The sequence below is a fragment of the Chelonia mydas genome, chromosome 8 (assembly GCF_015237465.2).
Source record: "Chelonia mydas isolate rCheMyd1 chromosome 8, rCheMyd1.pri.v2, whole genome shotgun sequence".
NCBI classification, from domain to species: Eukaryota; Metazoa; Chordata; order Testudines; family Cheloniidae; genus Chelonia; species Chelonia mydas.
In genome coordinates this window covers 51,191,426-51,218,652 of record NC_057854.1, presented here as the reverse complement: position 1 = coordinate 51,218,652, position 27,227 = coordinate 51,191,426, and the positions used below count along the sequence as shown (strand labels likewise).

Sequence of the window (27,227 nt, the reverse complement as noted above, 5' to 3'; positions counted from 1 at the left end):
TGTAAAATCAGGGTAAAAAGGGAATCATTGTCATAATCTGGATTAGAATTCCTGACTCCCAGTCCTGTGTTCAGGCCAATGGTCCATTTCTCTTCCTTAGTCCATGTGTGATGCCTGTTCAGACATTTTGTTTATTTCCAAAAAGTTGTACATTTCAGTACAATTCCCAGGGACTCAGGCTACAGATGAAGGGGTTTGGAGAAAACAGGGGGGAAATGCCTGCGTTTCAGTAAACGATTCCTGTCTTCGTTCTACAGTGATTTTCCACAGGGCAGGAGTAAACATGCGGCACTATTCTCACATCCAAATTCCTGAGATCAGCTGAGAGTTGCTCAGCTGCAAACTGCTCTTACAAAGAACCCTTGGGAAACAGCATCCAGAACACCAGACAAGAAATCAAAGGTCCAGGCTCTTATAGTTAAAGATTGCACTCTACTTTTGGCAAGAAGGGCCCAAAGCCAAAGCAGTCTAACCAGCTTTCAGAATTACTTACTGCTGACCTGAAATTCCACTCGCAGTTCCCCGTTGGATATGGTATCCTTCTCTATTCTCTTCCCATTCCACGCTGTTCTGTAATGTTGAATACCTGGTTAAACAGGCAATTTTTCTATGTATATAGTTTATAAAGCATTTGGGGATGATTAAGGACACTATATTATTTATGTATCACTGTTTTCTCCCAAATACATACTCAACTCCATTTGCTTGACAGTAGCCCCATTCATTCAACATTTCCTTGGGACCAGTAATCTGCCAGCAAATAATATGTTTCAAGATCATAACACTACAAACTAGATCAGGGAGTAGAAAGTTCAGAGTTCAGGCATGCCTGTAATATCCTGACTTAGCGGGCTGCAAAGATTTCCAATAAAACAGGAATCCAAGAGAAAACAAAGACTGTTGCCACCCTAACTCTACTCCCTTCCTCTTTCTCCTCCTCCTTTAACAATGCACATGCCTGCTGGACAACAGCATAGCTGTGCTTCTAGATAAACTCTGGATATCAGCACTAAGTCAGCACCAACTCATCAGAAGGGAGGTTGCTGCTTATGTGTGCCGAGGACTAGCATTGTCTTGCTGCTGAACTGATTTCTTATAACATAGATGGCTAGTATGGTTAGGCGCAAACTCGGTTACAACGGCGTTATTCCCGCAATCTCTCTGAGGCTCAGTGTGGCTCTCATGAGCTCTTTGCTCAAAATGTCTAAGCCTCTGTTTTTCTTGGGATTGGGAGCTGCTCAGCTGCCATTGCAGCTATAATTGCACTAAGGCTGGTGGGGGGAGTATAGAGGAGGGATGACAAACTTTTTGGCCAGAGGGCCAAATCTAGATATGGAAATTGTATGGCGGGCCATTAATGCTCACGAAATTGTGGGTTGGGGTGCGGGAGGGGGTAAGGGCTTCGACTGGGGGTGCAGGCTCTGGCGTGGGGCTGGGGACGAAGGGTTGGGGGTGCAGGAGGATGCTCCGGGCTGGGACCGAGGGATTCAGAGAGCCAGAGGGGGATCAGGGCTGGGGCAGGGGCACAGGAAGGGGGTAGGGGTGCAGGCTCAGGGCAGCGCTTACCTCAAGCAGCTCCCAGAAGCAGCGGCATGTCCTCTCTCCAGCTCCTATGCGGAGGAGCGGCCAGGTGGCTTTGCGCGCTGCCCCATCCACAGGCACTGCCCCAGCAGCTCCCATTGGCCAGCTAATGGGAACTGCGGGGGCAGTGTGCGGAGCCCCCCTGGTTGCCCCTACGCATAGGAGGCAGAGTGGGGACATGCTGCTGCTTCCAGGAGCCGAGCGGAGCCCCGGCATGCGTAGCGCAGGGTAAGCCCCTGACCCCATTCCCTGGCTGGAGCTCGAGAGCCGTATTAAAATGCCTGAAGGGCTGGATGTGGCCCCCGGGCTGTAGTTTTCCCACCTCTTCTCAAAGGGGACTCCTTCTTCTCTGTCCCCATCAGCATCTCTGTACAGTTACAGCAATGCAACATGTAGCCTACACTGTCACCTGCCAGCATCAGTGCTCCCAGAACAGCATAGAATCATAGAATATCAGGGTTGGAAGGGACCTGAGGAGGTCATCTAGTCCAACCCCCTGCTCAAAGCAGGACCGATCCCCAATTAAATCATCCCAGCCAGGGCTTTGTCAAGCCTGACCTTAAAAACTTCTAAGGAAGGAGATTCTACCACCTCCCTAGGTAACACATTCCAGTGTTTCACCACCCTCCTAGTGAAAAAGTTTTTCCTAATATCCAACCTAAATCTCCCCCACTGAAACTTGAGACCATTACTCCTTGTCCTGTCATCCGCTACCACTGAGAATAGTCTAGATCCATCCTCTTTGGAACCACTTTTCAGGTAGTTGAAAGCAGCTATCAAATCCCCCCTCATTCTTCTCTTCTGTAGACTAAACAATCCCAGTTCCCTCAGCCTCTCCTCAAAAGTCATGTGTTCCAGTCCCCTAATCATTTTTGTTGCCCTCCGCTGGACTCTCTCCAATTTTTCCACATCCTTCTTGTAGTGTGGGGCCCAAAACTGGACACAGTACTCCAGATGAGGCCTCACCAGTGTCGAATAGAGGGGAACGATCACGTCCCTCGATCTGCTGGCAATGCCCCTACTTATACATCCCAAAATGCCATTGGCCTTCTTGGCAACAAGGGCACACTGTTGACTCATATCCAGCTTCTCGTCCACTGTAAGCCCTAGGTCCTTTTCTGCAGAACTGCTGCCGAGCCATTCAGTCCCTAGTCTGTAGCGGTGCGTTGGATTCTTCCATCCTAACTGCAGGACTCTGCACTTGTCCTTGTTGAACCTCATCAGATTTCTTTTGGCCCAATCCTCCAATTTGTCTAGGTCCCTCTGTATCCTATCCCTACCCTCCAGCATATCTACCTCTCCTCCCAGTTTAGTGTCATCTGCAAACTTGCTGAGGGTGCAATCCACACCATCCTCCAGATCATTAATGCATCATTAATCATTAAAGCAGCCAGGGGCAGATCTAAACTGCTGCTCTACTTAGTGCAAACACTGCCTCCTCCCTCCCCACCTGCAAACCCAGACAGCCAAGACAGTTTGGATCCTCAGGTCCCCCATGCTACAGGTGAGGGTACATCACCTCCACCTGACCCACCCCTCCCCACTGGCTACAGGGCACCCTTGCTCTCTCCAATGACCCCCACCTACCCCCAGCAAGAGAGGACCCACAGCCACTTTCATAGATTCCAAGGCCAGAAGTGACCATTGCGATCATCTAGTTGAGACAGCCAGGACAGGGCTTAAAAAAGGGACTATCCAAGCCAAAACAGGATGTATGGCCACCCTTGTAAGAGTCTAACATCCTCCTTGCACCAGCTTCCCTTGTCTGGCAATGCAGCTGGTGGGAGATCTCCAGTGCTTGCATTCCCACAGCTACGATAACAGTCTCTGGGCCGGACGAGGCTGAACCTACCAAGGGGTCACAAGCAGAAGTCAGACTATGGTTACAGCTGCTAGTCTAGAAGCTGGCATGGGGAAGCTTGGCATGGGGAAGAAGCTTGGTTGGGGAAGATTTCTCTGGGGAAGGGGATTACTTCTGCAAATATAGAGTCACTTCATTTCATTTGAACGGGAAGAGGCTCAAACATTTCAGCTGTTCATTTTTTATTTCTTTAACATCCAGGGTTACGCAGAGTTGAATTTCCAGCAGCACAACAATTCATTCCAATGTTCTCTATAGTAAGATCCTTATTTTCTTTAGTATAGTCATTAACTTCAACATCCCATGCTAAATACTGTTATCTACAACTATTTAAATGTGCATACATAAGTTTCCTGTGCTTCATACAGCTCTGCAAAGAACCAGCCACACTTCTGGCACCATAGATAAATGAAGGCTGCTGTATTGTTAGTTACTTTGCCCACCAACAAAATGCAGCCCCTTCTGTGGGCAGAATACGGCTACTAGTTGTCAGCTCACAGCAACATTTGGCAATAGTCTGGAGCAGGAAGTGAAGGATATCAACTGGAACTGCAGAAAGGAACAGTTACCATCTAACAGCAGATACCAATGAGAACCAAGGGAAGGAGGGCAGAGAGACAGAGAAAGAAACCGAAGCAGCAGACCGGTGGTCAGGGCATTTCTGTTTCATTCTAGTTTCGGAGGCCAGAGGTGAATGAACATAACCCTTGGCTTGTCATCGCTCTGCTAAGTGGATGCCTAGTTTTAAAAAAAAAAAAATACTTTGGGGTTTTCCCTCTTCCCCTGTTAAGGACCAATTGAAATCAATTTCTGTGAGCCCCAAATTTAAACTGCCATGAAACAGAATTTTCCTCTCCCAGAGGCCTGAGTGAAAAGCTTTATGCAGTTTACCCTGTAAGAATTAAACCCTCTCCCTGCTAACAGGCATGTACTGATAACCCAATGGGACCCTCTGATCTAGCATGCCAGTGAGAGGGCGTCCTTCACACCACTGCTGAGTGTGTGGGTTATGCAGATTATTGTACCCCCCACGACACTGCACATCTTGAGACCCCAAGGAGCTATTTCAGGCACAAAGTTACAGCTCTGTCATTTAAACAAGAGTCTTAAAGGCCTCATACCTCAATGTCCCCAGCTGTAAAATGTGGACGATGACTCTAACCGCCTATGTAAAGCATTTGGAGACCTATTGATGAAAATCTCTAGAAAAGAGCTGGGTATTATTATTGTTAATCCTGCAACGAGCCCCATGCCCTGAGCCCTAATGGAGCCACACTAAATTCAACCAAGCTCGGCTCAAGGGAGCACGTTGCTGGATTGGCACCAAACTGCCTCAGTTGAATTTGGAAAGCAATGTAGTGGTTACATTCCAATGAGAACAGCTGTATGTCAGAGTGCCCCTGCTGCATCGGGAACACAACCACCAGTTTCCAGGGAGCAGAGCCAGTGAGGAGCAATCCCCCGACCCCAAGCCCTAATGGAGATCGTTTCTAAACATGGGAAATTTTCAGGATTTGACTTGGACAGTTGCTTTCAACAGCAAAGGTTTGGAATTCTCCACCTAAGTCCTGGTGCTAGCGATGCCAGGCAAGTTCAGGAGCCTCGTGAGCTGGATGGCTGCACTGGGGGTGGTGTTTACTTTACAGATGCACAAAAAGACCCCTTTGTGTGAGTGTCAATGCATTTTATGCCAAAGTCATGCAAAAGCACATAGACCCGCATCATGGATTCCATCGTCTTGGCATCTGATTGGCGGGACTGAGCCTTCCTGAAACTCCCCTGCCAGCGCCAGGTAGGTGGGGGGTAGGACAGCGTCTGGGAAAACAGCTTGCTTGGCTCACTGTCCAACAAGTCTAACAAGCCCAGAGAATGATCAAAACCTCCTGCTCCTCCCCCGCCTGCCACCTCCTCCACTCCCCGATAAATTCCCAAGACCGGTCATCCTGCCGCCGCAGCAAGCTGCTTCCCAAGAGCTGCATGCTCCTTCGCTCGCAGCCCCCGATGAGGATGGAAAAGCGGTCTCGCAGCTCCTCCAAGGAGTCCCACAGGAGGAACAGAGAGCCTGCAGACTCACAGGGCAGGAGAGAGAAGGTGGAGAGCAGAAGAGCAGCCAGCAAGGACAGAGAGGGACCCAAGAGGGGGAAAGCCAAGGAGGGCAAGAGCCCCATGGAGACAGACAGCAGGATGCCGAGCTCCACAGTGGTAGACGTGGACGATGTAGTGTCTTTCGACGAGGAAACAGAGGTGATGGCACTGCTGGAAAGTGAGCGACAAGAGGAAGGTAGGATTTGGAAAGGGCAGGAGAGCAGTAGGCACAGAGGCTACTGGCTTGTGGGGCACTGGGGTCCGATTCTGCTCTGATCCCTGTATCATCATTTACACCAGTGCAAAGGGAGAACAAAGCGGGTGCAATAAGTGCATGGTGCAGGAACAAGCAAGCGATCACACAAACCCCCAGGGCCAGATTTTCAGAAGGGCTCAGCACCAGGCCCTGGGTCTAGCCAGGCTGCTCAGAGACATCAGGACCTGTTCCATTTCTAATAAAGCAACGAATTTAGCAGCAAACAGCATCCATCCTGCATCCCTTTAGGCCTCAGAGCACTGTTCATTAGCTTCGTTAGGCCACAGCCTCACTAGCTCTATTACCCCTTAACCCTGAGAAGCACAGGGGATTATTTACTACCCTTAGATAGAAGAAGTTTCTAGCTAGAGTTATCCTAGGTGTCTCTTAAGCCTTGCTCTGCCCAGAACACACCTGAACCAACCTATTGCCACAGGAAACAGATCAAGATGGCCAGTTCCAGGGGCAGGGATTTGGCACAGGGCGGGGAGGGGAAGAAGGGGGACTGTGAGGTGATCAACAGAGCTCTTTGCCTCTCATCCTTTGTATATTGGCATTGTACTACCAATAGGCACAGGCTCTATCCATAGAACTGATCTGTTCAGCCCTGGCATCACAGGGATGGGAGGGAATGCCAAGAAGCAGCAAAAACCCTCCCCAGTCCAGCTGCTCTGCTGCCCCAGCTTTACTTCTCTCTCCCTGATGATTAATTCTCTATAGCTGCCTCTTTCCTCTAAGGAGTTCTGTCTTGATTACAGGGAGCTGCTCATTGCTACAACCAAGATACTAAGCCACAATCAGAGCATTGCTGGAGATTCTGAGGACACGCAATTTGGGAGCGTTTCCAGCCACAGGTTTAGTTCAGCTTGTTGTAGGGAGAAGGTCCAGCTGCAAAACTCAGATACAGGCTGTGAACCCTTATATCTTGGTGTGTCGGCATGTGGGGCTTAGGTTCGAGCTCCTCTCTAGACCTGGTCTTTCTGCAGAGAGCCCCTAAAGGCAGAAAGGACTGTCATAGTCAGTGGAAGCAGGGATGTTAACTCACCTTTGGAAAGAGTAAGCATTCTGCTTTCAGGGCTTTGCCTGCACCCAGCAGGAAGCCATCTGCCTATTAGAGCCACGGGTTCTCTAAAGGGGGCAGTAGCCCTGAAAGGCCAGCTTTTAAGGGCAGCCAGGGGAAGCTGGAGCATGCCCACTTTGGGGAGAAGGTGGAGTCAGCATCAGCTCAGTAGGAGAAGGGGGTTCTTGCTCTCCTTCCTACCAGCCTTCTGACGGGAGGTCAGAAAGGAAGGTTCAAAGGGGGAATATTTTAAAAGCAAAACCAAGGGAGCTAATATAGCCTTGTGGACAGAGCACCTGCCTGAAGGCAGAAGCATTGGGTTGTGGGCCACAGAGTGGGTGCATGAGCCTGAGAGAGTGAGCTTTCCTATCTGTTAAGTGAGGGAAATAATCAATGTCACAGGGAGTGTGTGAGGCTTAACTTATTCCTGATTGTGAAGCCTGAATGGAAGGGGCTATAAATGCAGGAGCTGGTAGGTTACAGAGAGAGCACAGCTATCCCCACACAGGACAGGTGAGGGTTAGGGTCTCTTTAAAATGATCTCTGCTTTCCTGTACTGTCCATTAGTAAATAACATCTGGACTCAGAGCTCAGACCACCATTCTTTCATTGTAAGCCTTTACCCTGTCTTTCTCTCTCTCTCTCACACACACACCAGGTCTCATCCTCCATAAATAGCAATTAATCCAGTCCTACAGCTTCAGATAAAGTTAAGAGCCAGAATTTCTGGGAAAGGCTCACTTGTTGCTCTGAGTCACAGCATCAACCCTGAAGGACTGCATGGCTCAGAGATTTAGTAAGAGCCCAGGTAGCCTTTCATTTGGAAGTCACCGCTGTCCATCCACCTGGGGCTGCTGGGGAATAAGAGTTGTTTCCCTCTGACGATACTTGGGTAACATTAGGTCCCACAGGAGAGATGCCCACATCACAGAACTCCCCAGGGGCTTTAGCTCTAGTGGCACCAGCAACATAAAAAGGCCAAAGACTTAATAGCAGGGGTCTCAAACTCAGTTTACCGTAGGGCCAGTGCCAGTCCTCAAATCCTCCCAGCGGGCCAATAATGTCACTGAAGAAGGTGTTCAGAAAAGAAAACGTTGATATTGTATTTTTTATTTTGAATTTCTTAGAAATAATAAAACTGCCATACAACTTTACACAATTCTTCCCCTGCCAGAGGGTTTTTAGTGTTTGCCAGACACCTGGCAACGCTTCAGTTCTGTCAGTTTGTTGATGTTTGGCCCCAGTGACTGAGCAGTTGACACCGTCAGGATTGCAGCAAGGGGTGCATCAGATAGTTGTGTTCTGTATTTAGGCTTGTTTATATTCATTGTGGGGAAAAGTGACACTGCCTCCATGGCTGACTCTGCCCGGCAACTAATGATGATATCTCTGTCCCTCTCCCCCAGCCAATGGGAGCTGCAGGAGGCAGCACCCGCAACAAACAATGCCGGTAGCGTGTCTGCCTGGGTCTCTCCTCTGTGGGCCGCAGTGGGGAGGTTCTTGGGCCGCAGGTGGCCCACAGGCTGGGACTTTGAGACCCCTGCTTAATAGCTTCCAAGCAGCAGGATTGTCTCTGAGCTAAGGGATTGACCTGGGCATTGGAAGAGCTGGGTTCAGTTCCCAGTTGTGCCACAAATTCCCCATGGGCAAGTCACTTTAGTCTCTCTGTGCCTCAGTTCCCTCTGTAAAATGGGGATAACAGCATTTCCTTTGTCTATTGTTTGGGGCAGGGACTATCTCTTACTGTGTGTATTCCTAGTACCCTGGGGCCAGGCCTCAAGCAATACTGCTAACTAATGGGGATAGACCAGAGGTGGGCAAACTACAGCCCGTGGGCCACATCCAGCCTGCGGGACCGTCCTGCCGGCCCTTGAACTCCCAGCTGGGGAGGCTAGCCGCCGGCCCCTCCCCCGCAGCCTCACCTCGCTGCACCGCCAGCGCTCTGGCCCGTTGCTCCTGCCGGGCAGCGTGGCTGGCTCCGGCATGGTAAGGGGGTGGGGAGTCCCAGGGGACAGTCAGGAGACAGGGAACAGGGGAGTTGGATAGAGCATGGGAATCCCGGGGGGCCTGTCAGGAGGTGGAGGTGTGGATAGGGGTCGGGGCAGTCAGGGAGCAGGGGGGGTTGGATGGGGGTGGGGTCACGGGGGGGGCGGTTAGGGGCAGGGGGTCCCAGGATGGGGGCAGTCAGGGGACAAGGAGCAGGGGGTTTGGATGGGTCGGGAGTTCTGAGGGAGGGCAGTCAGGGGGTGGAAAGTGGGAGGGGCTGGATAGGGGGCAGGGGCCAGGCTCTTTGGGGAGGCACAGCCTTCCCTACCCGGACCTCCATACAGTTTTGCAACCCCGATGTGGCCCTCGGGCCAAAAAGTTTGCCCACCCCTGGGATAGATGATAGTCTCTATGAGTGGTTCCAGTGGGTCAGGGCTGAAGCACAGTGCAGTGGGGCAGCATCCGTTGCTCTGCTTGTGCTGTGGATCCCCAGGCCCATAAAGCTGGCACAAAAGAAAGAGCTGTTGCAACTTCCTCTTGCACTGGGTGGCCTCTAGTCATTCACTGCCCAGGAGTGAATCAGACACTACCATCAGGTCAATAAAGTTGCAGACCCAGAGCCAGCTGCTGCCCCTGCCAAAGATCTTCAATGGGCTCCTTGAGCTCAGGACTCTTAGACCAACCACGGGGAAGCTGCTGGCCTCACCCTTCTTCCCATGTTACAGCAAAGTGCCCCCCCCACACACACACAGAGCGTGGGTTCTTTGCAGCTGCCCATTTCACACTGTGGCCTCATGCCATGGCACAAAGACCTGGGCCCAGATCCTCAGAGGTATTTAGGCACCTGACTCCCATTAAAACCTTTGAGGATCTGGGCCTTTGTTCCTAAGGGCACCAATGGAAAAGTGGCACATGGCACACCCTGGCCTGCCAAAACCACAAGCCTGGGGTTTGGGCTGCAGTCTCTAGTCCCTCTTATTGGTGTGGATTTCCAGGCATAGCAGACACACCCATGCACAGTGCTACACTCAATAGGGTCGAGGTTGCAGCTGGAATCCATTTCAAAAGGACACACAGGCCTAGCCTGAGATCCCCCTGTACCAGTCCCAGATGAATAACGCAGCCTCCACTTAGAACAGCAGAGAGGAGTAGAGCTTTCACCTGGTTCTGGTGCCCTCCTGGAATGAGCACTGGCTTTGTCTGGTTCATGCATCCAGCTGGGAGTCTGCTCATGGACAATGGAATCATCCCAAACACACAGCGATAAAAGCTTCGTACCCAGCCCACCAGGGGAGCTACACCACCCCGACAGGAGAGATGTTGGCTCAGGCTGCACCTGGGAAATGGGACATGCGAAATGCCTCTTCTTTGCTGGGACTTTCAGAGTATTTCTAATGAATATTTAAAGTACAATACCAGCAGTAGTGCCTGATCAGCGCTTGTTCCCCATGGTGCTGTCAGAATACATATGGTAATGCAGCCTCTGCTCCAAAATGCTCACACATAACCATGTTTTTACCCTTTTAAGCCAGGCCCTGAATACTGACTCCAGTGCCTTGGTCAAATTCCAGCCCAGGTGATTACACTCTGTCTATCTCTAAGCAGGTTTTGATCACCTGGTGGAAGCTGGATTTCTGACCACGCAAGCAGGTGTCAATCGGTCAGTAATATGGAAATAGGCACCTGCTAATGTGTTCTTTCTTTTTCTTTAGGGATGACATCTCCCGGTCGAGGTATCTGTGAGTGGCTTCTTACCATCTTGTCCCTTCTCTTCATCATATTAACCTTCCCCATTTCTGTCTGGTTCTGCATGAAGGTGAGGCTATGCATGGTGTGCTTGACTTTGCAACCTTATTGTGGTATTTTAACATAGGTTTTGGGTGTAATTTCCTAGAGTTTTAAAAAAGCAAACTGAAAACACAGAAATGCCATCATGTAGCATCATACTGGCACCCATGTAGGTCCTCAGCAGAGTCAGAACCTTTACATACACCACTCAGCCCTCTGCTACTTAAGCTAATGGATTAACTGATAGCAATAGTTGGTTGTTATCCAGATCATTTCCCAGATATTTGCTGACAGCAGAGGAATGGTGAGACTCAAGCATAGGTGCTGGAACAATTTTTAAAGTGGGGGTGCTGAAAGCTATTACCATGTATCTGGTGGTCAGTACTACTTCAAGCCGGGGTTCAAACCAGCAGGTGCTGCCACACCACCAGCACCTATGGTCTCAAGGACCTTGGGTTCCATTCCAGGCTGGAGGGGAGTGTATTCTAGTGTGCAAACTCTTCTGCCCATTCCCCTCCAATCTGGTCCTGTCCCGTCCTTACCCTGGGCTCCTTGTCCCAGTCCTATCCTCCTCACCTAGCCAGTCCCAGTCCCCACTCCTCAGACTTTTCATCCCAGTCCCCATCTCCTTTGCCCAGCCAGTCCCAGTTCCCTGCTCTCAGCTCCTCAACCCATCTGTCTGTGTCTCCCGCTCAGCCTCCTACGTCCACAGTTCCCATCCCCACTGGCTCCCAGTCCCAGTTTCCCACCCCAGCCTCCCTGTCTAATCTCAGTGTCCCTCCCCCAGTCTGACTCCTTGTCCCAGGCTCTCTGCTCAGCCAGTCCCAGTTGTCTCCTTGCACACTGGCTCCTCTCAGATCTGTCTCCCCTCCCCGACTACACTGCTTCCCATTCCCAGTCTCCCCCAGCTCCCCATCTGATCTCAGTCTCCCCCTCAGTGGCTCTCAGTCCCATCCCCAGCTTCCTGTCGTGGTCTCCTTGCACAGCCAATCACAATCTCCTCCGACCCCAAAGCACAGTCCCAGTCATTCCCCACCCCTACACCCCTCCCAGAATTCTTCATCCCAATGTACTCGCCCCACCCCAGATCTGGCTCTTGCCCCCTCTGCGTTTGATTCAAGTGGCTTCCTCCTCTATGCTGCCTAGGCCCAGGAGGGAGATCATTGAGAGCACTGGAGAGACAGGCTCCCTGCTCTCAGTTCCACTGGCCGGGAGCCAGCCACAGTTGCAATTGCCATACAGTCTCTGGGCCAGATTCTCAGCTAGCGTAAATGGAAATAGCAGCCCTGGCATGAATGAAGCTACACTAGCTGACAGCTCTGGCTGGCTGGCTGGCTCTGCACAGTTTGCCTTTTGGTGGTTTTCCCAAAACAATGATTTCACCAGCTTCTCTTCCAGTGCCGCAGCCCTTCCCCCACATCCCCACCTCCTCCAATTCCAGCCTCTCTGTCTCCCACTGCAGATCGTGCGGGAGTACGAGAGAGCCATCGTGTTCCGACTTGGGCGCCTCCTTCCCGGAAGGCCCCGAGGGCCCGGTAAGCAATTTGTTCGCTCCTTCACCCCTTTCTCTCGCCACAATCATGCAAGGCTCCAACAGGGCTCCCAGAAGTGTCAGGCCGGCCACCTCATCCCCACTGTTCCCAGGGGATCCCACGCCCAGTGTCCCACTCCCCGTGCCTTGCCCCTCTCACCCCACCCACCACAAATGTATATCCTGACCCAGGCCAGCCTCTGCTAATCCTGAGTCTGCAATGGGGTGGATGCACCCTTCTCCTCTCCCCTCCGTCCGATGGCCTTGTCCTCCTAATACCTCACCCCTGCGGGCTCTGGCCGTCTCCCTCCCTTACCAGGTCTGCTAATGGCTGACAATGCGGGCATTGCCCTCTGCTTGGCAGGCGACTGGCTCCTCACAGGGCTGGCTGCCCCTTGGGCTGCTGCAGCCACAGGAGATGAGTCGAGTGAGGGGCGTCTGGAAATCCTGTGCCCAGTGCCTGCAGCTCCCTTGGCCTTCTCCCACTCCATGCAGCCGAGCCAAGAAAGGAGTAGGCAATTCTTGGGACCCTTGTTTCCTCTTCTGGCAATGGCAGCTCCTGTGGGGCTCCCAACACCTGCAGGCCTCCAACCACTGCTGAAGTGGTGGGGTCAGGCTTCATGCCCCCTGGTTCCCTTCCCTCTCCCAACCATGAGGAAGCGGAAATGCAGCCGCTTTCCCACCCACAACTGCAGGTTGTGGTTGTCTCCCTACCCGTCTCCTCTCACAGGGCCCTTCGCGTCTATGTGCCATGCTCAGCTTGCTCCATCCGCACTCTGCACATGTTAGCTGCCTGGGGGGCCCTTGCATTAAGACCCCATGGGCCTGGCACCCCTCTCCTCAAAGCCCCTACTGTGAGGACTCTAGGCAGCCAAGGGCCTGAGCAGGGCCGGCTCTCGGTCTTTGGCCACCCCAAGCAAAAAATTTGCCACCCCAAGCTCAGGTGGGGCTGGGGCTCGCAGGCGGTGCTGGAAGTGGAGGGAGTGATGTCACCTTCTCCCAGCGCCTGCAGGGGCTTTTCCCCCTCCCCCGCCTGGCCGCGCAGAGAAGCCCCCATATAAGGGGTGGCACAAGGCAGCGCAGCAGCCAGTGCGCAGAGGAGGCGGTGCAGCCCCGGCAGGACTCGCCCTCTCCTCCCCACGTAGCGGCTGGGCCCTGGCAGCTCAGCATCCCGGGGCTGGGGCTTCCCCTTCCCGCTGCGGCCGGGGGCGCGGCGCCTTCGCCCCGTCTAAGCGGTGCAGCTCTGAGAGCGCAACTGCCCCGAAAAGAAAGGCTGGCTGGAGTGCCGTCCCTGGAAATGTGCCACCCCAAGCATGTGCTTGCTTTGCCGGTGCCTAGAGCCTGCCCTGGGCCTGAGCCAGAACCCCCGTCTAAACCGTCCACAGCTTGTTCTGATCTGGATCCTGCTCCAAGCGTTACAGCTCAGACCCATCTTGGTGCTAAGACGTGGGCTCACCTGTGAAGTGAGAACCCAGCATGCTGAGTGGGGACGCGTGAAGGGGGACAGCAAGTGACTCTAAAACCTTAGCACTGGGTGGCCAGGGGAACCCCTCAGGGACTGATGTCTCTGCCACATCTTTTGGGAAGAGTTTATTTCCGTCCTCCCCCCCCTCCACTCATTCCTGCAGCAGGACATCTGGGCAGGTGTTTAGTACTGGAGACGCTGCAGCTCTGGGCCCTTCTCTTGGTCTTTGTCTTGTCCTACGTAGCCCCAAGTTTGCTCCTGTTGGGTCAGGGAGTGGGACTTTCTTCCATGGCATCCAGTCACATGCTGCTGCTCTGTCTCTTCCTCCCCTAGGCCTTTTCTTCTTCCTTCCCTGTCTGGATACATACCACAAGGTAGACCGTCGCCTCAAAACCCTAGAGATCCCCTTCCACGAGGTAAGCCAACTCCCTCCCATTTATTCCTTGCATCTCTAGCATTAGCTTTTCCTATGGTTGGTTAGATCTATTTGTTCCCTAGTGGGAAGGTGGCATAAAATATTACACCCACCCAAGAGGCAGGCTTAAGCCTGAAGTTAACTGCAGCCAGTGGCTAGTGTCGGTCATTCTGCCCTGAAGCAATAAAAGTATCTCACACTTAGATAGCACTCTGGCTTCTGAGGGACCCCAAAGTGCTTTAGAAGCTGTACACAGCCAGCACAGCTGAGATGCAGCCAGCTCTGGGCAAAGGACACTAGCCGACTGGCAGACAGCACACTGCTCCATGCTCATGATCATATTGCCAATCTTATGCTATTTGGTATTTTTTATAAGCCCCAGGTCCTGGAGTCAGGAATGGGCAAGAATCTCACCTTTTTCCCCCCTTAATCATCGCTAAGTATCTAGGCTTCATGGCTGTGCAGAAAGGCTCGTAAATGTGACCAAAATACACCCTAAAAGTGCAGAAATTAGAAGGCACAAATCATACAGGTACATTAAAATCTCACCATTTTTAATCCAAGTTAATGATTTTTGAACACATAAAATGGGCAACACCCACACTAGGGCCCAGCACAACACAACACAGCACACCAAACATAACCCAATGCACCACTGGCCAGTACACCACAGCACGACAAGGAGAAGGGAGGAAGAGTTTTTGGCCAAAGACACTGGGCCAGATTCTTACAAAAAGTGCCAGGGGGTCCCGCGCAGAGGAAGCTGGGGCATGGTTCTTAAGATCTCATCTGAAAGACCCCCACATATGTACCAGCCTTGGAAGGACAGCCTGCTGGGATTAGAGTCTGTCATTTCCAGGGTCTAGGCAGGCACAGGCCAGTGGGGAGCAGCCCTCCCTATGCCCAAATCCTTTGTTTTCATTTCTTTCCTTTGCTCCCTCTCCCTGTATTCCTTATACCCGGCTGCATTACTAGTTAATAGCAGCATCTAGAGCCCCCACCCGAGATTTTTTCCATGGGGGCAGCTTGGAGCAGGGACCATCCTGCATGACTCCTAGCATGCGGTGGACGCTGCCGTGAACAGTGATAATTACATTGTTCTCGGCGCTGCACACACATAGTAAGAGACAGTCTGCCCAAACCACTTACGTGCAAAATAGACAAGACAGGCCAAGAGCAGGATAGAAAAGAGAGGCAAAGTGACTTGCCCAGGGTCAGAGCTAGGACCAGAATCCCTATGATCTCCTGAGTCCCAGCCCAGTGCCTTACCCACAAGGCCATTCTTCCTCTCCAGCAGTGTTCCCAGCTCCTCCATCCCACCCCAGAGTTATCAGAACCAGCTCGATCACCCCCAACATTCTCTGTCTAGGTGGTGACCAAAGACATGGTTACCGTGGAAATAGATGCAGTCTGCTACTACCGGATGGAAAATGCCTCTCTCCTCCTAACCAGCGTGGCCAACCTCTCCAGCGCTGTCCAGCTGCTGGTACAGACAACCATGAAGCGCTTGCTGGCCCATCGATCCTTCAGTGAAATCCTCCTGGAGAGGAAGAGCATTGGCCAGGAAATGAAGGTATCTCCACAAGGAGGTGGGCAGCTGTGGGGCCAGAGCACTGGGGCAATGCAGTAGATCAATCTTTCAACACATGGTGTATAAAGGCCTCAGGGAAAGGCCTCTAAGAAGCCCACAGTGATCAGTTGCAGGGATCAGTCATAGCATCTGGTGACTTGCTGTGCCCAATGGAAGGCAACAGTGTGATGATTATACTTTGAGTCCCTTGGGTTAGAGAGGCTGTCCAAGGGCAAAGTACTTTGGCGAAACGCAGGCCTGATGGGCCGCAGCCACAGACAAAGCAGGTTTCTCCTCCAGCTGCAGCAAAGGTGACACCAATCCAGCTGCTGAACGGGGCCTGGGGGAAGCAATCCACGCTGGGAAATGATCAGCCATCCCGATTCAAATGACACATCCAGGGCCAAATTCAGGCCTGGGGTAAGTGGGACCCACTCCGCTGATTTCAGTGGAGTTACACCAGAACTGGATTTTTTGAGGCAGCAATGGTGCTTCTGAGTCAGCTGACTTCTCCGGGAGCAAATCTTCCCGAGCACAGTGTGAGACCCAGAAGCCAAGAGCAATGAAGACGTACATGGCAGCCTACCTCCTTGCCCTGCCCTCTACAGGGATTTCTCTTGGTGTCCAATCTTTAGAGACACTTAAGCCTTTTAACCAGAAGTGTTTTTCTGTAGCATGCACAAGTATCCATAGCAGACACATCCCTCCAACACGAGCTCTCAGGCAGTGAACCATATGAGCCTGTGCCAACTGTCTGACTTGTTTGTAAGTGCCTTGGCACAGTGCCACACAAACTGCCCACGGTCAGTATATCCCCATTTCTACAGGTCGCCTTGGATGCAGTCACATGTCGGTGGGGAATCAAGGTGGAGAGAACAGAAATGTAGGTAGGAAACGTATGAAATGAAGACCCAGCAGGGTAAAGAAATCTCCCCATCCCCTTTGCAAACACTACTTGCTAATGTCTGGTCCTTTGCCACCTTTGCCCCTGAAGTTCTATCCAGGTGTCACCTCTTCAGCACCCCGAGCCCCCAGCCAGCCCTTCTCCTTTGCCCATTGTGACGGGTTTGGTCACAGAGACCTCCTTGGGACTGTCAGCTGATGTGCTGAAATGACCTCTGAGCCCGTTTTCCCTGCTAGCTTGGGACTCCAGAACCCTGCCTTGTTGAGCCAGACACGCCAGTCTGCTGCAACACAGACCCACGTCTGAACCACGCCGCCAAAGCTGCAGACTTTAACCAAAACTGCTCAGCAGGTTTCCTATCTCCAGCACCCAGGCACCCAGCACCCAGTGGGATCCAAACCCCAAATAAATCCATTTTACTCTGTATAAAGCTTATACAGGACAAACTCATAAATTGTCTGCCCTCTATAACACAGATAGAGAGACAGGCACAACTGTTTGCCCCTCCCCCCCAGGTATTAATACATACTCTGGGTTAATTAATAAACAAAAGTGATTTTATTAAGTATAAAAAGTAGGATTTAAGTGGTTTCAAGTAATAACAGACAGAACAAAGTAAGTTACCAAGCAAAATAAAACAAAACATGCAAGTCTAAGCCTAATACATTAAGAAACTGAATACTGGTAAAATCTCACCCTCAGAGATATTCCACTAAATTTATTTCACAGACTAGACTCCTTCCTAGCCTGGCCCCATCCTTTCCCCTGGTACAGTTCTTTTTAGTTGCAGCTCAGGTGATAACTAGGGGATTTCTTATGACAGGCAGCCCCCTTTGTTCTGTTCCATCCCCTTTTTATAGCTTTGGCACAAGGCAGGAATCTTTTGTCTCTCTGGGTCCCCACCCCTCCTTCTAAATGGAAAACCAGGCTTAAGATGGATTCCAGTACCCAGTGACATGGTCACATGTCCTTTGAGACCCCAGCCGCCATTCTTGCTGTCCTGATTTACAGGAACACAGGAAGGCTTGCAAGTAAACAGAGCCATTTACAACCAATTGTCCTGGTTAATGGGAGAAGTCAAGATTCCAAGCCATTATTAATGGCCCACACTTTGCATAGTTACAATAGGACTTTAGAGTAATACTTCATATTTCTAGCTTCAGATACATGAATGATACATTCATACAAATAGGATAACCACACTCAGTAGATTATAAGCTTTGTAATGATAACTTACAAGAGACCTTTTGCATAAAGCATATTCCAGCTACATTATATTCATATTCCAAGCATATTTTCATAAAGCATATGGAGTGCAACATCACACCCACATACTCAGCACCTCCACTCACTGGGCTGCAGAAGTTTAAATGGCATAAAACGCTCTTGTGTTTTCCAGCTGGGGAAACTCAGCATAGTGCCACAGATGTTGTCAGAGCTATATCCATTTACACCAGCTGGGGATCTGGCCCTGTTATTGCAATTCAGCTTTTCCGGCCCGGTTCCAGAGGAGGAAAGCACAGCTCAGCCAATAACAGACCCTAGTTCAAGAATCAGAGTGTCCTTGGGAAGGACCCCATTGATTCCAGTGCTAGGTGGGTTGGGCCCAGCTGGGTGGGAGATGAGATTGGAAGGCTGAAAATCCGAACTCCAGGGACTTTTGTAAGCTGCCTCAGCCCGGGACAGGAGACACTGGGGCACAGTGTCAGACAGGCTCGCAGCCTGGCGCTACCCATGGGCATGGAATTCCAGGGTCCATGTAACTCCGGTCTCTTCTTCCTGCAGCAATCATGTGCGGCTGCCGGCTGAACTGCAGCAGTCCTTGGCAATGGAAGCAGAGGCCCAGAGACAGGCCAAAGTGCGGGTAGGACACCAGCGAATGCCCCTATATTCCCCTGCGGATCAATTCCCAGCCTTTTCCAGCCATTTGGACAGAGACCACATACACAACCAGGCGGGGAGATTCCCCCCAGGGCCTCTATTGGCTCCTCACCCCATACACCTTCCCGCACACAGCACTGCCCCTCCACACCTGCAATGGGGGGTGCTCCTCCCTACCCCAAGGTGGTTCTCTCCCCAGCAGCACTGCCCAGTGCCCCTCCATGCTCTGTGTTGCAACGTCCCTCTGTGGAGCTCAGCCATTTCTGCAGCATGGAGCAGTCCCTTTATCAAACTCTTCCCATTGGCACTCACTGCGGGCTGAGTCCGGGGCTGCCTCTGTCCCTGCACTGAGCGATGGGAATCCTAACAGGAGAGGGCAGGTTAAATGCCGGAGCACAGTGCCTGTCTCCCAAACCCTGAACTGACTGCTCCCTCCTTTTGCTTATTCTATAGCCCTCCTCCACAGGAGGGCTCCACCCAGTCGAGATCCCCAGGAAGGCCCCTCTGACCAGCCCTAGGGGTACTTGACCCACAGGCTGGGGAACCCCACTTTAAGGAATAACAGGAGTTGGTAGGTGCTGCAACGCGGTTACCCTGCTGCAGTCCCAACCTCTCCCAGCAGAGGGCACAGCAGAGAGGTGATGGAGGAGCTCTGGCTGCATAGGCTATTCCACTCCCTCCTTTGCTCAGCAGGAGGCACTGCAGAGACTAAGGTAGGAGCACTGGCCATGGGAGGAGCTTGCAGTGACTCCAGCCTAGCATCTTCACTCAGACTCACTGTAAGAAACGATGTCAGCTCCCACCAGCCAGGCCCCCTCAGCTCCTGCCAGCCCCGGTGGGGCCAACCCAGTGGAATGGTGCAGAAACAGTCATTCATTCCCTTGTGCTACAGGTGATCGCTGCCGAGGGGGAGAAGGCTGCCTCCGAATCCCTGAAGATGGCAGCCGAGATCTTAGCCAGCTCCCCAGCTGCTGTCCAGCTCCGTTACCTGCACACGCTGCAATGCCTGTCTGCTGAGAAACCTTCCACCATCGTCCTCCCTTTGCCCTTTGACCTAATGAATCTTGTATCTGCCGCTAGCCACAACTCCACGGGCAGCAGCCTTCCCACCAGCGCTCCCAATCACCCTGAGGCTCCAAAGGACAAGAAGGACTCCCCCATGCTATAGAGCCATGCCATGGGGAGCTGGCACCCAGGTGGCGCTGCCACGCCAATGGACACCTTCTACCAGGTCACTTATCTTCAAACAAGCGCCATGGATTGGTCTGCACCATGCCAGCCCTCCAGCATAAACTGTGGAGGGGTTGGGATGGGCAGCAAGCAGGGGCCTGTGATATAAAGTGGGCTGGGCACAGACGTTTGAGTTTGTTTGAAGAAACATTCCGGCTCATCCCGCGTGTGGGGCACCGGAATGGAGCTGGGGTGGGGACGGGGACGGGAGCTTCCTCTGCGTCTCACCATTTCATTGCTCCTTTCACCCTGCTGTGCTGAGGAGCAGAGGGATGGTATAACTGCTTCCCCCAGCCCCAGAGCTGGAGCCCTAGAGATGGCCTCTATCATTCCAATTAGGCTGACTGGATAGACTAGGGGTGTTTTTATTTAAGGCCCCAAATATCAACCTCTCCCTTCCCAACCCCCACAACATGATCTGGCTGGAATCATTTGCATTGCAAAAGCCCGGTGCCCAGGAGAAGCGAGGAGGCCCAAAGGGACACCCCGCTGTAACATGTCAGTCAGAGGCTGCGGATTATCCAGGGCTCCATACGCTTGGGCAGTGCTTGAGATCTTCCTGCTGTGTCACTCATCGTGAAGTGGGTATCTCCCCAAAGAAGGGCAGCTGGTAAGAAGTGCTGGCCCACGTACAGGGTGAGCTACATGAGACCTCTGTCTTTCAGTCCCTCGTGCGTTCACCCCGCTGGAGACAGATTTCGCTACCTTCGCCCCTCTCTGGGTGAAATCCCCATGGTCTTGGTCTGCTCCCTCGACTGGGTTTGTGGGCTGCAGCCCCCTGCCTCCCAATCATATTAATGTAGCTGGCCCAGCTGGGCTGGGCCCCTGTAAACCCTTTGCCTCCAGAAGCCTGGGGCATCAGCTGAATAAAGTGACTGAAAACAAGGGCATCAGACTTACATATTAATCATTCACCCAAAGGGCCATGCCAGTCTGAGCCAAGGGATCACATGATACAGGCCTAGCCACATCTTCCCTCTCACTTACACCATCTTCCCTTGCAGCCTTTGGCAAGGTCCTCTCACCTACTTACCTTCATCTCCAGCTGGAACAGCCTGCCTGCTGCGAGTGCTCCCTTACTCAGTGTGTCACTGGTAGTGTCCCCCATGCAGGCAGCTGATGATGACCCACCTCCCCAAACCAGGGGAGGGGCTTTATAGCTGTTCCTGGTCTTTTACACCTCTAGGCTTTCAGCCCTAGCACCCCCTCTGCCTGGTGCCTGGAGAACAGCATCTTCCCACGTAATAACCCCAACCAGTGTCATCTTAACTCCCTTGAAGCTGTTTACCCCAGGTGGCTTATCCCAACTATTGCTTCATTTCCTGCTTGTTTACCCCTAAGAGCCTCCTTTGACTGTACCCCAGACAGATGGACAGGCTAATGCCAAGCAGGTAAACTGAGGCACATAGGGTGTTCATGAAAGCTAATGCAGATAGCTCCCACAGTCTCCACCTGTGCAGCCGAAGCATTGATTGCAAAGGGCAAACTAGGGTTGGAGCAGTAAGTGGGCAGCCCCTGGGGAATAGTGTCCCCCGAGATCTCTGTCACTTTCCAGCTGTTCGGTTCTGGGCTGAGGTGGCCAAACGTGTGACGTAGCTAGGCCAGGGAGAGCAAATGGGCAGCACAGCAGAAAGCAAGGTGGAGTCCTTGTTGTTCCAGCTCCTTTCTCTGTGTTAGTGTCAATTGTTAATGAGCTCAGGCAGCAGCCCAGTGGCCTGGTGCCACCCAAGGTTTGAGTGGGAGGGGCTGGAGGACAAGCTGGCGCACATCTGGCTGTGGGGTGGGGAAGGGGCACTGCCTACAGCCAGGCTGACACATAGCAGCCACACTGGCTCCTAGCAGCATTGCCGTCCCCAGGGGAGCTGCTGCCCTTCCGCCCTAGAGGAGTGAGCAGGGCCCCTGGCTTCATGGGGTGGAGGCAGCCAAGTGTGAAGGCATAGCACCCCCCATCCAGACCAGTCTCCTCCATGGATGATTTTCGTTGGGTGAATGAGGTGAAAGACAACCCCCTCTATGGCCTGGGAGCCTGCTCCTGAAATGGACACCCCAGCCATCTGTGGGGTAAGCAAGCTGTATTCCTGCTTGTTGCTACTAGATGGCGCCCGAGGACAGGACACAGGCAAAGTTCTCGTCCTCTGTATGTCTGTGTGAGACATGAACCTAGTAAGAGAGATGGGATCTTACTAGGGGACTAAAGGCTGAGAGATAAACTACAAATCCTGATGTACTTCCCCTGAGATATGAAAGCAGGGAGCTAATAACTGTCATGAGCTTTATAGATAACAGCAACATTTCTATAGCTTTCTTCAACTGCCCTACGCGATGATTCTCTGGCGATGATTCTCTATTCAGTTCTGTCGGATGGTCCACAGAACAGGTAGAATGCTCAAAAAAACCCAACAGAACTAAGCATCATGTCTCCAGAAGGCTCTTTAAATATCTGTAGCTCCCTAGTCAATTGGATAGACCTTTCCCCATAGCAAAAGTATGCAGCACATACTAGCAAATCCTGTACAGCTCTAGTACTGCACCGTATTCCTGACCATCTGTACCCCAGGTCTGGGATCCCCACAGCTCTGATACTGCCCCACTCACCTACCTTTGAGTATCTCTCCTGGAGGCAGTGCGGCCAAGCTGAAAGGGCACTGGACTGGTACTCAGGAGACCTGGATCCCATTTGTGGCTCTGTCACTTACCTGCTGGGTGATCTTGGGCAAGTCTCTTCCCCTCTCTGTGGCTCAGTTTCCCCACCAGTGACTTGGGGATAATGATACCAACCTCCTCCATAAAGTGCTTTGAGATCTATGGCTGAGAAGAGCTATATATGAGCTGGATATTATTATTAATAATACTTATTGTAATTACAGCAAATTGCCAACCCAGCCAAATTGCCACCCTGCACCCTCTGGCTATTGTATTTGTACATCTCTTTTCACTAAGCCCTTGCTTGCTGCTGACCACTGTAAGAGGAGACCATCTGCAGCTGGGGTAAGGTTCCTGATAGTGATGCCTCAATACAATGCATCAGCATAATGGAGATGGACTAGCAGAAAAAGGGTTAACCCTTAGGCTATTAAGGACAAGGATCCTCATTGCCAGTGAAGAGACCCGGCTAAAGCCCTGAGCAGCATGTGCCATCCTGGGCCTCCACCCCTTCTCCCACTCTTTCCACTTTGCAGCCAACCTTCTTGTTGCTGCATCCACTTTGGGATTCCTTCCCTACCTGCCTCCAGAACCCCTTATCCTCCTGTTTCCCTATTTCACCCTCCATCTGTAGAGGTATTAGCCAGTGTTCTAAGACTAAGGAAACTCTCAGCCAAATGTCTGAGCAGGTGGGAAGGGAGAAGAAACTGGCTTTGGAAAATTTGGCACCAGCCTGAGTTAGTCTCCACTGAAGAACATGAGCTGAGTGGAGCCCCACTCCTGGCTAGTTCAGGTTACTGAACAGAGGCAGCTCATCGGCCCCACCTCCCAGCCTGGGACCCATTGCAGCAATGTAACTTCAGAGGGAAATGTGTTGATCAAGCGAAATAGTTTGTTTTCCCCCAGACGTTTCTCCTGCTGCGTTTCAAACTCTGCACAAAACGTTCACTCTAGACAGACTCTCTGGGGTGAGTTACAAACCTGGCATGTTTTTAGGGCTGTTCTTTAAATACCCAAGAGGAGGGACTCTGAGGATCACCATGGAAACAACACAACCAACCTCAGTCAGACGCCATCAAGTTAATAGGTGAGCACACACATAGTACTTCAGCCCTAACCAAGCACACACACTCTGCAGGCAGGGGGAGCACTGAAGGTGCAGGCAGGAACACAGAAAGGAGCGAAGGCACAGGAGCAAGCCTGGGAAGGAATGGTGGACAGGGGCGGTGAGTTATACAAGCCGATGGTGCCCATGCTCCAGGAATATTCAGGGACTGCGGGCCCAGCTCCATCAATGTTCGGGGCCGGGGTCTCTCCCCTGGCCCCTCCTGCCACCCTCACGCACCTCCCCCAAAGCAATCTCCCAGCACCGCCTGCCACCCCCTGGCAATTTAAAAGGACCCAGGGGCCCCCCGGTTGCTGCCACTGGCAGCGCAGTGGGGCTAAGGCAGCTTCCTACCCGGCCTCACTCCGCGCCACTCCCAGAAGCAGCCGGAACGGCCCTATGGGCCCAGGGGTCTCTGCACACTGACCCCGCCCTAAGCGCTGACTCCACAGCTCCCATTGGCCAGAAACTGTGGGCAGCAGCATGTGGAGACCCCCAGTTCCGTGCCCCCCCCAACCTAGAAGCCGTTGCCAGAGGGGTGTGCAGGCCGCTTTCGGGAGCCACCCAAGGTAAGCGCCACACCCCGCATCCTCACCTGCACCCCAACCCCCTGCGCCAGCCCAGAGCCCACACCCAAACTCCCTTCCAGAGCTCACACCCCTCCTGCACCCAAACTCCCTCCCAGAGACCGAAGCCCCTCCTGCACCCAAACTCCCGCCCAGAGCCTTAGGCAGGTGATGCGGGGGAGGACTTGGACCCATTCTGGGCACCACCAAAAATGATACAAACCCACTGTCCCTGGCGGAGGCCCTTGGAGAAGGAGAGGCAGAGGTGCAAGGTGGAGGATGGGAAGAACAGCAGTAGCACAGGCAAGAGTGCTGGAAAGAGCAGCTGATGTGGTCGGGGAGGGCACTGAACGTGCAGGAAGGAGAGGGGGGAGGAGTACGGGCAGAGGCACTGGGAGAAAGGAATGAAGGAGCGGTGGAGGCGCAAAACTACTAACCAGGAATGTAAACTGCTTTCTTATCAACTACCAGTTTGTCTGGATAGAATGTATTGGGAAATCAGGTCTTATATGTAAAAGGTTAAAAGGCATTGATTAAAATATAGGAACTGGTTATTATAGCAACTATAAGTATAGGGGGTGTTATGTAACCAGAATAAGAAAATAGTCAGTGAATAAGTATATTATATCTGAAGTCCTTTATATTTACGTTAAATTCTCTAAACTGTAAGCTATGTAAATGCTGTGACCTTTGGACGAACTCCTGCTAGGTGTCTGCACTGGAGAATGCAAAACCTAAGATACCTTCTAAACTTTGCTAATTTCTAAAACACTATGCCGAAAATATTTTTGAAAAATATTGCATCTCTGTTTTTGTGTAATGTGCGGGGTATCTCTGTTTTGGTGTAATGTGCGGGGTCCATATAACTGTCAAAATTTAAACCATATGCCTTCTTGAAACTTACAACATATTACACACATCCTGGGGTAAAAATGTATAGCGCCTCACTGTCAGTGAAAAACATGTAAAAGAAACAGACAAAAAGGTGTATTAGGTAAAGTGATCTAGGGAAACTGGGAACTTTTCCCAGTTAGGTAGAAATACAGAAGGGGGAAGCACAGAATTTTGAGACAGCATGACCACTGCCAATGCTGTCTTCCAAAGGGGTTGGTAACATATTACTCTTCCTTTCTGTATTACGCTGTATTAATCTTTGATTAATAACTTGATCAAGTCTAGTTATTGGAATCTCTTGTTATTAATTGCTATTGCACCAGCAACAGACCTCTCTTAAGTCATTTTGTAATGCTGCAAATGCTAATATAAGGCCAAACACAGGGACTTGAAATGAGATCCTCAGGCCCAATAAACTTAGAGTCAAGTTGCAACAGTCTGTACTGGCTAATCAATCATTAAGACATTTGGTCATTTCACTGGAGCAACAGAGGTGCATCTTTAACATTTCTATATATACAAAGCACTGGAAAAGCAGAGAGTAGGGCTGTGTGTATATATAAATGGTAAAACAGGGCAAAGTCCTGGAGAAGCCCTGGCAATAACATCAATCAAGGCAAAGTCCTGGGCAGGTCACTGATATTTGCTGTAGTAATCAAACTTTCTTTGCAGGCCCAGCCTCCCATTATTGTTTGGGGACACTTTGTGACTGTTGCAGATTTTACTATTCCCTGTCACACCCCACCCCCAAAGTCCTTTTGGTAGGTGCAAGCTGCTTCCTCTTTGCTTTCCACAACCATTGCCTTGTTAGCCATTGTTAGGAGCTGCTCTGCTATCAGCTCTTTCTCTTGTCCTGGTGATTCTGTATTGCCCCGGAGGTTTAGTGCTTACGGTCTCCCCATTAGTCGGCAGGACTCCACCTTTGCGTCCTGGCAGCGTTGTCTCTATAACCCTTCTGGACAGTCCTGTGGGTTGTTTCCTTAGGAGTCTCAATCAAACTGACAGAGCTGTTCCTCTCCAATTCACCACCCATGTTAACAGAAGTCCCAAAGTATCAAAAGCCATGGACATCTTGTAAAAGGATGATAACCAGGGAGATGATGGCTCTCAGAAGAGGTATTCTGAGTCTGCTGCCTTAATTATTTATCAAGCAACACTGAGCAGAACTTTTTTTCTTTTTCTATACACCGCACCTGTATAAATTAGTTGGAAACCTCCCCTCTAAATACTTAGAAAGTATCCTGTGTCCCACTCTGTGAAAGACCTGGCCCAGGAGCCTCCCTCTGTCTCCAAACCTGGAAGAAAACATCCCAAGATTTCTGTTCACAAGCTGAGCACCTATGAATGGGTCTAAGATCTGGACAACTTGTTCCAAAGTTCCAACTGCAGCAGTACAGCTAGCCTGGGATAAGTTTATGACCTGATATCTTAAAGACTCTACTAACAGATATGTTGAGAAGGCTTGAAAGCCTTTTCTACAAGTTCTGTTCTAATCCACTCTCCAGTTATGACTAGCAACTACTCTAAAACACTGCGTTACCCAGCGTGGGGTTTTCAGATAATTTATAAACCTAGAAAAGATCCTCTCCAGTGCTTTGTCTAAAGCTCTCCTTTGGAGGGTGCATTAGTGGGTGTTCCAGTCATTTTGCTATACTAAAGAACATAGAATTAAAGTGTATCTGGAGCCACAGAGATGGGCAGTGGGGTTATGCTGAAAGTCTACTACAAATGGGAACCAAACGACCTTCATTGGGCATTGCTACTCTTTAATGTTTGGGTTTGGTGGCTTTCCTGGACCGGGCACTAGCAGATGGTTTATGAGAAGTTGGCTTGGATTCTTCTTGGGAAGAGACTTCTGAAATAAAAAATACACAGAGGTTAAAAATAAATACAGCAAAACTCCTCCTTGGGTAAATACATCCTGTAGAATCAAGTATACATCAGTCTCCACTTTCAAATCACAACTAGGAGGGAACCACTAGAGGGGAAGTGTTGAGAAAGCCCAGGACTATAGTCCCCTCTTCCCCTAATCAGGGTGGATCCGATTCTAAACTGATGAAAGGAAGTGCTTTCCCACATAATACACAGTTTGCCTGTGGAACTCACTGCCACAGGATGTCAGTGAGGCCAAGAGCTTGGCAGGGTTCAAACAAGCATTAGACACTTACACATGTCAGGAAGGAGTTAAAATTCAGCCAGCAGAAAAGACAGAAACTGCTGAGAAGCAAGGACATTGACAAGTGTAAACAATTGATAAGCTTATATGGTCAATGCCCACCCAGTAACTCAGTTCTTAGAACAGAATAAACCTTCCCTTCACAGCCCACCAGATATCTGTAAGCACTCATCCCTACTCCGCCCCACCTCCTTCCCCCGCAAGGTAGCCATAGATGCTTGATGCAATAG

At 51.3% G+C, this 27,227-nt stretch overlaps 3 protein-coding genes across 8 annotated transcripts in view; 1 reads left to right on the top strand and 2 right to left on the bottom strand.

Moving 5' to 3' along the window:
- TDRD5 (tudor domain containing 5) overlaps positions 1-6,956 on the bottom strand; it is a 40,365-nt gene extending 33,409 nt beyond the window's left edge. Inside the window, exons 1-2 of one of the 5 annotated variants that reach the window (XM_043552658.1) lie at positions 6,829-6,956; positions 501-586 (exon numbers count right to left, since the gene is read on the bottom strand). The gene's annotated coding sequence lies outside the window, so the exon portion shown is untranslated. The remainder of the gene's footprint in view (positions 1-500; positions 587-6,828) is intronic. The other 4 variants (XM_043552657.1, XM_043552663.1, XM_043552656.1 and 1 more) reach the window with 4 other exon arrangements.
- Positions 5,377-21,391, top strand: NPHS2 (NPHS2 stomatin family member, podocin). 2 transcript variants are annotated; one of them, XM_007061158.4, is made up of 8 exons: positions 5,377-5,723; positions 10,542-10,645; positions 12,080-12,152; positions 13,947-14,029; positions 15,398-15,601; positions 16,426-16,481; positions 18,288-18,366; positions 19,276-21,391. In XM_007061158.4, the coding sequence occupies exons 1-8, from the start codon at positions 5,420-5,422 to the stop codon at positions 19,549-19,551; spliced, it is 1,179 nt and encodes a 392-aa protein (XP_007061220.3). In that variant the 5' UTR covers positions 5,377-5,419; the 3' UTR covers positions 19,552-21,391. The 2 variants fall into 2 exon arrangements, with proteins under 2 accessions (XP_007061220.3, XP_043408600.1); XM_043552665.1 differs by having other exon boundaries at positions 15,398-15,617; positions 16,426-16,485; positions 19,276-19,414.
- A 2,819-nt stretch (positions 21,392-24,210) lies between these two features.
- AXDND1 (axonemal dynein light chain domain containing 1) overlaps positions 24,211-27,227 on the bottom strand; it is a 58,635-nt gene continuing 55,618 nt past the window's right edge. Inside the window, exon 26 of the mRNA XM_043552655.1 lies at positions 24,211-26,676. Coding sequence (XP_043408590.1) covers positions 26,588-26,676 — 89 coding nt within the window. The 3' untranslated portion in view covers positions 24,211-26,587. The remainder of the gene's footprint in view (positions 26,677-27,227) is intronic.

What these genes read in the sequence shown, in the direction of transcription:
- NPHS2 (XM_007061158.4), top strand. Translation starts at nt 5,420, where the DNA reads ATGCTCCTTCGCTCGCAGCCCCCGATGAGGATGGAAAAGCGGTCTCGC. An exon ending in GCATTGGCCAGGAAATGAAG is followed by an intron (nt 15,602 to 16,425) that starts GTATCTCCACAA and finishes CCATTTCTACAG; the next exon opens with GTCGCCTTGGATGCAGTCAC. An exon ending in AGAGACAGGCCAAAGTGCGG is followed by an intron (nt 18,367 to 19,275) that starts GTAGGACACCAG and finishes CTTGTGCTACAG; the next exon opens with GTGATCGCTGCCGAGGGGGA.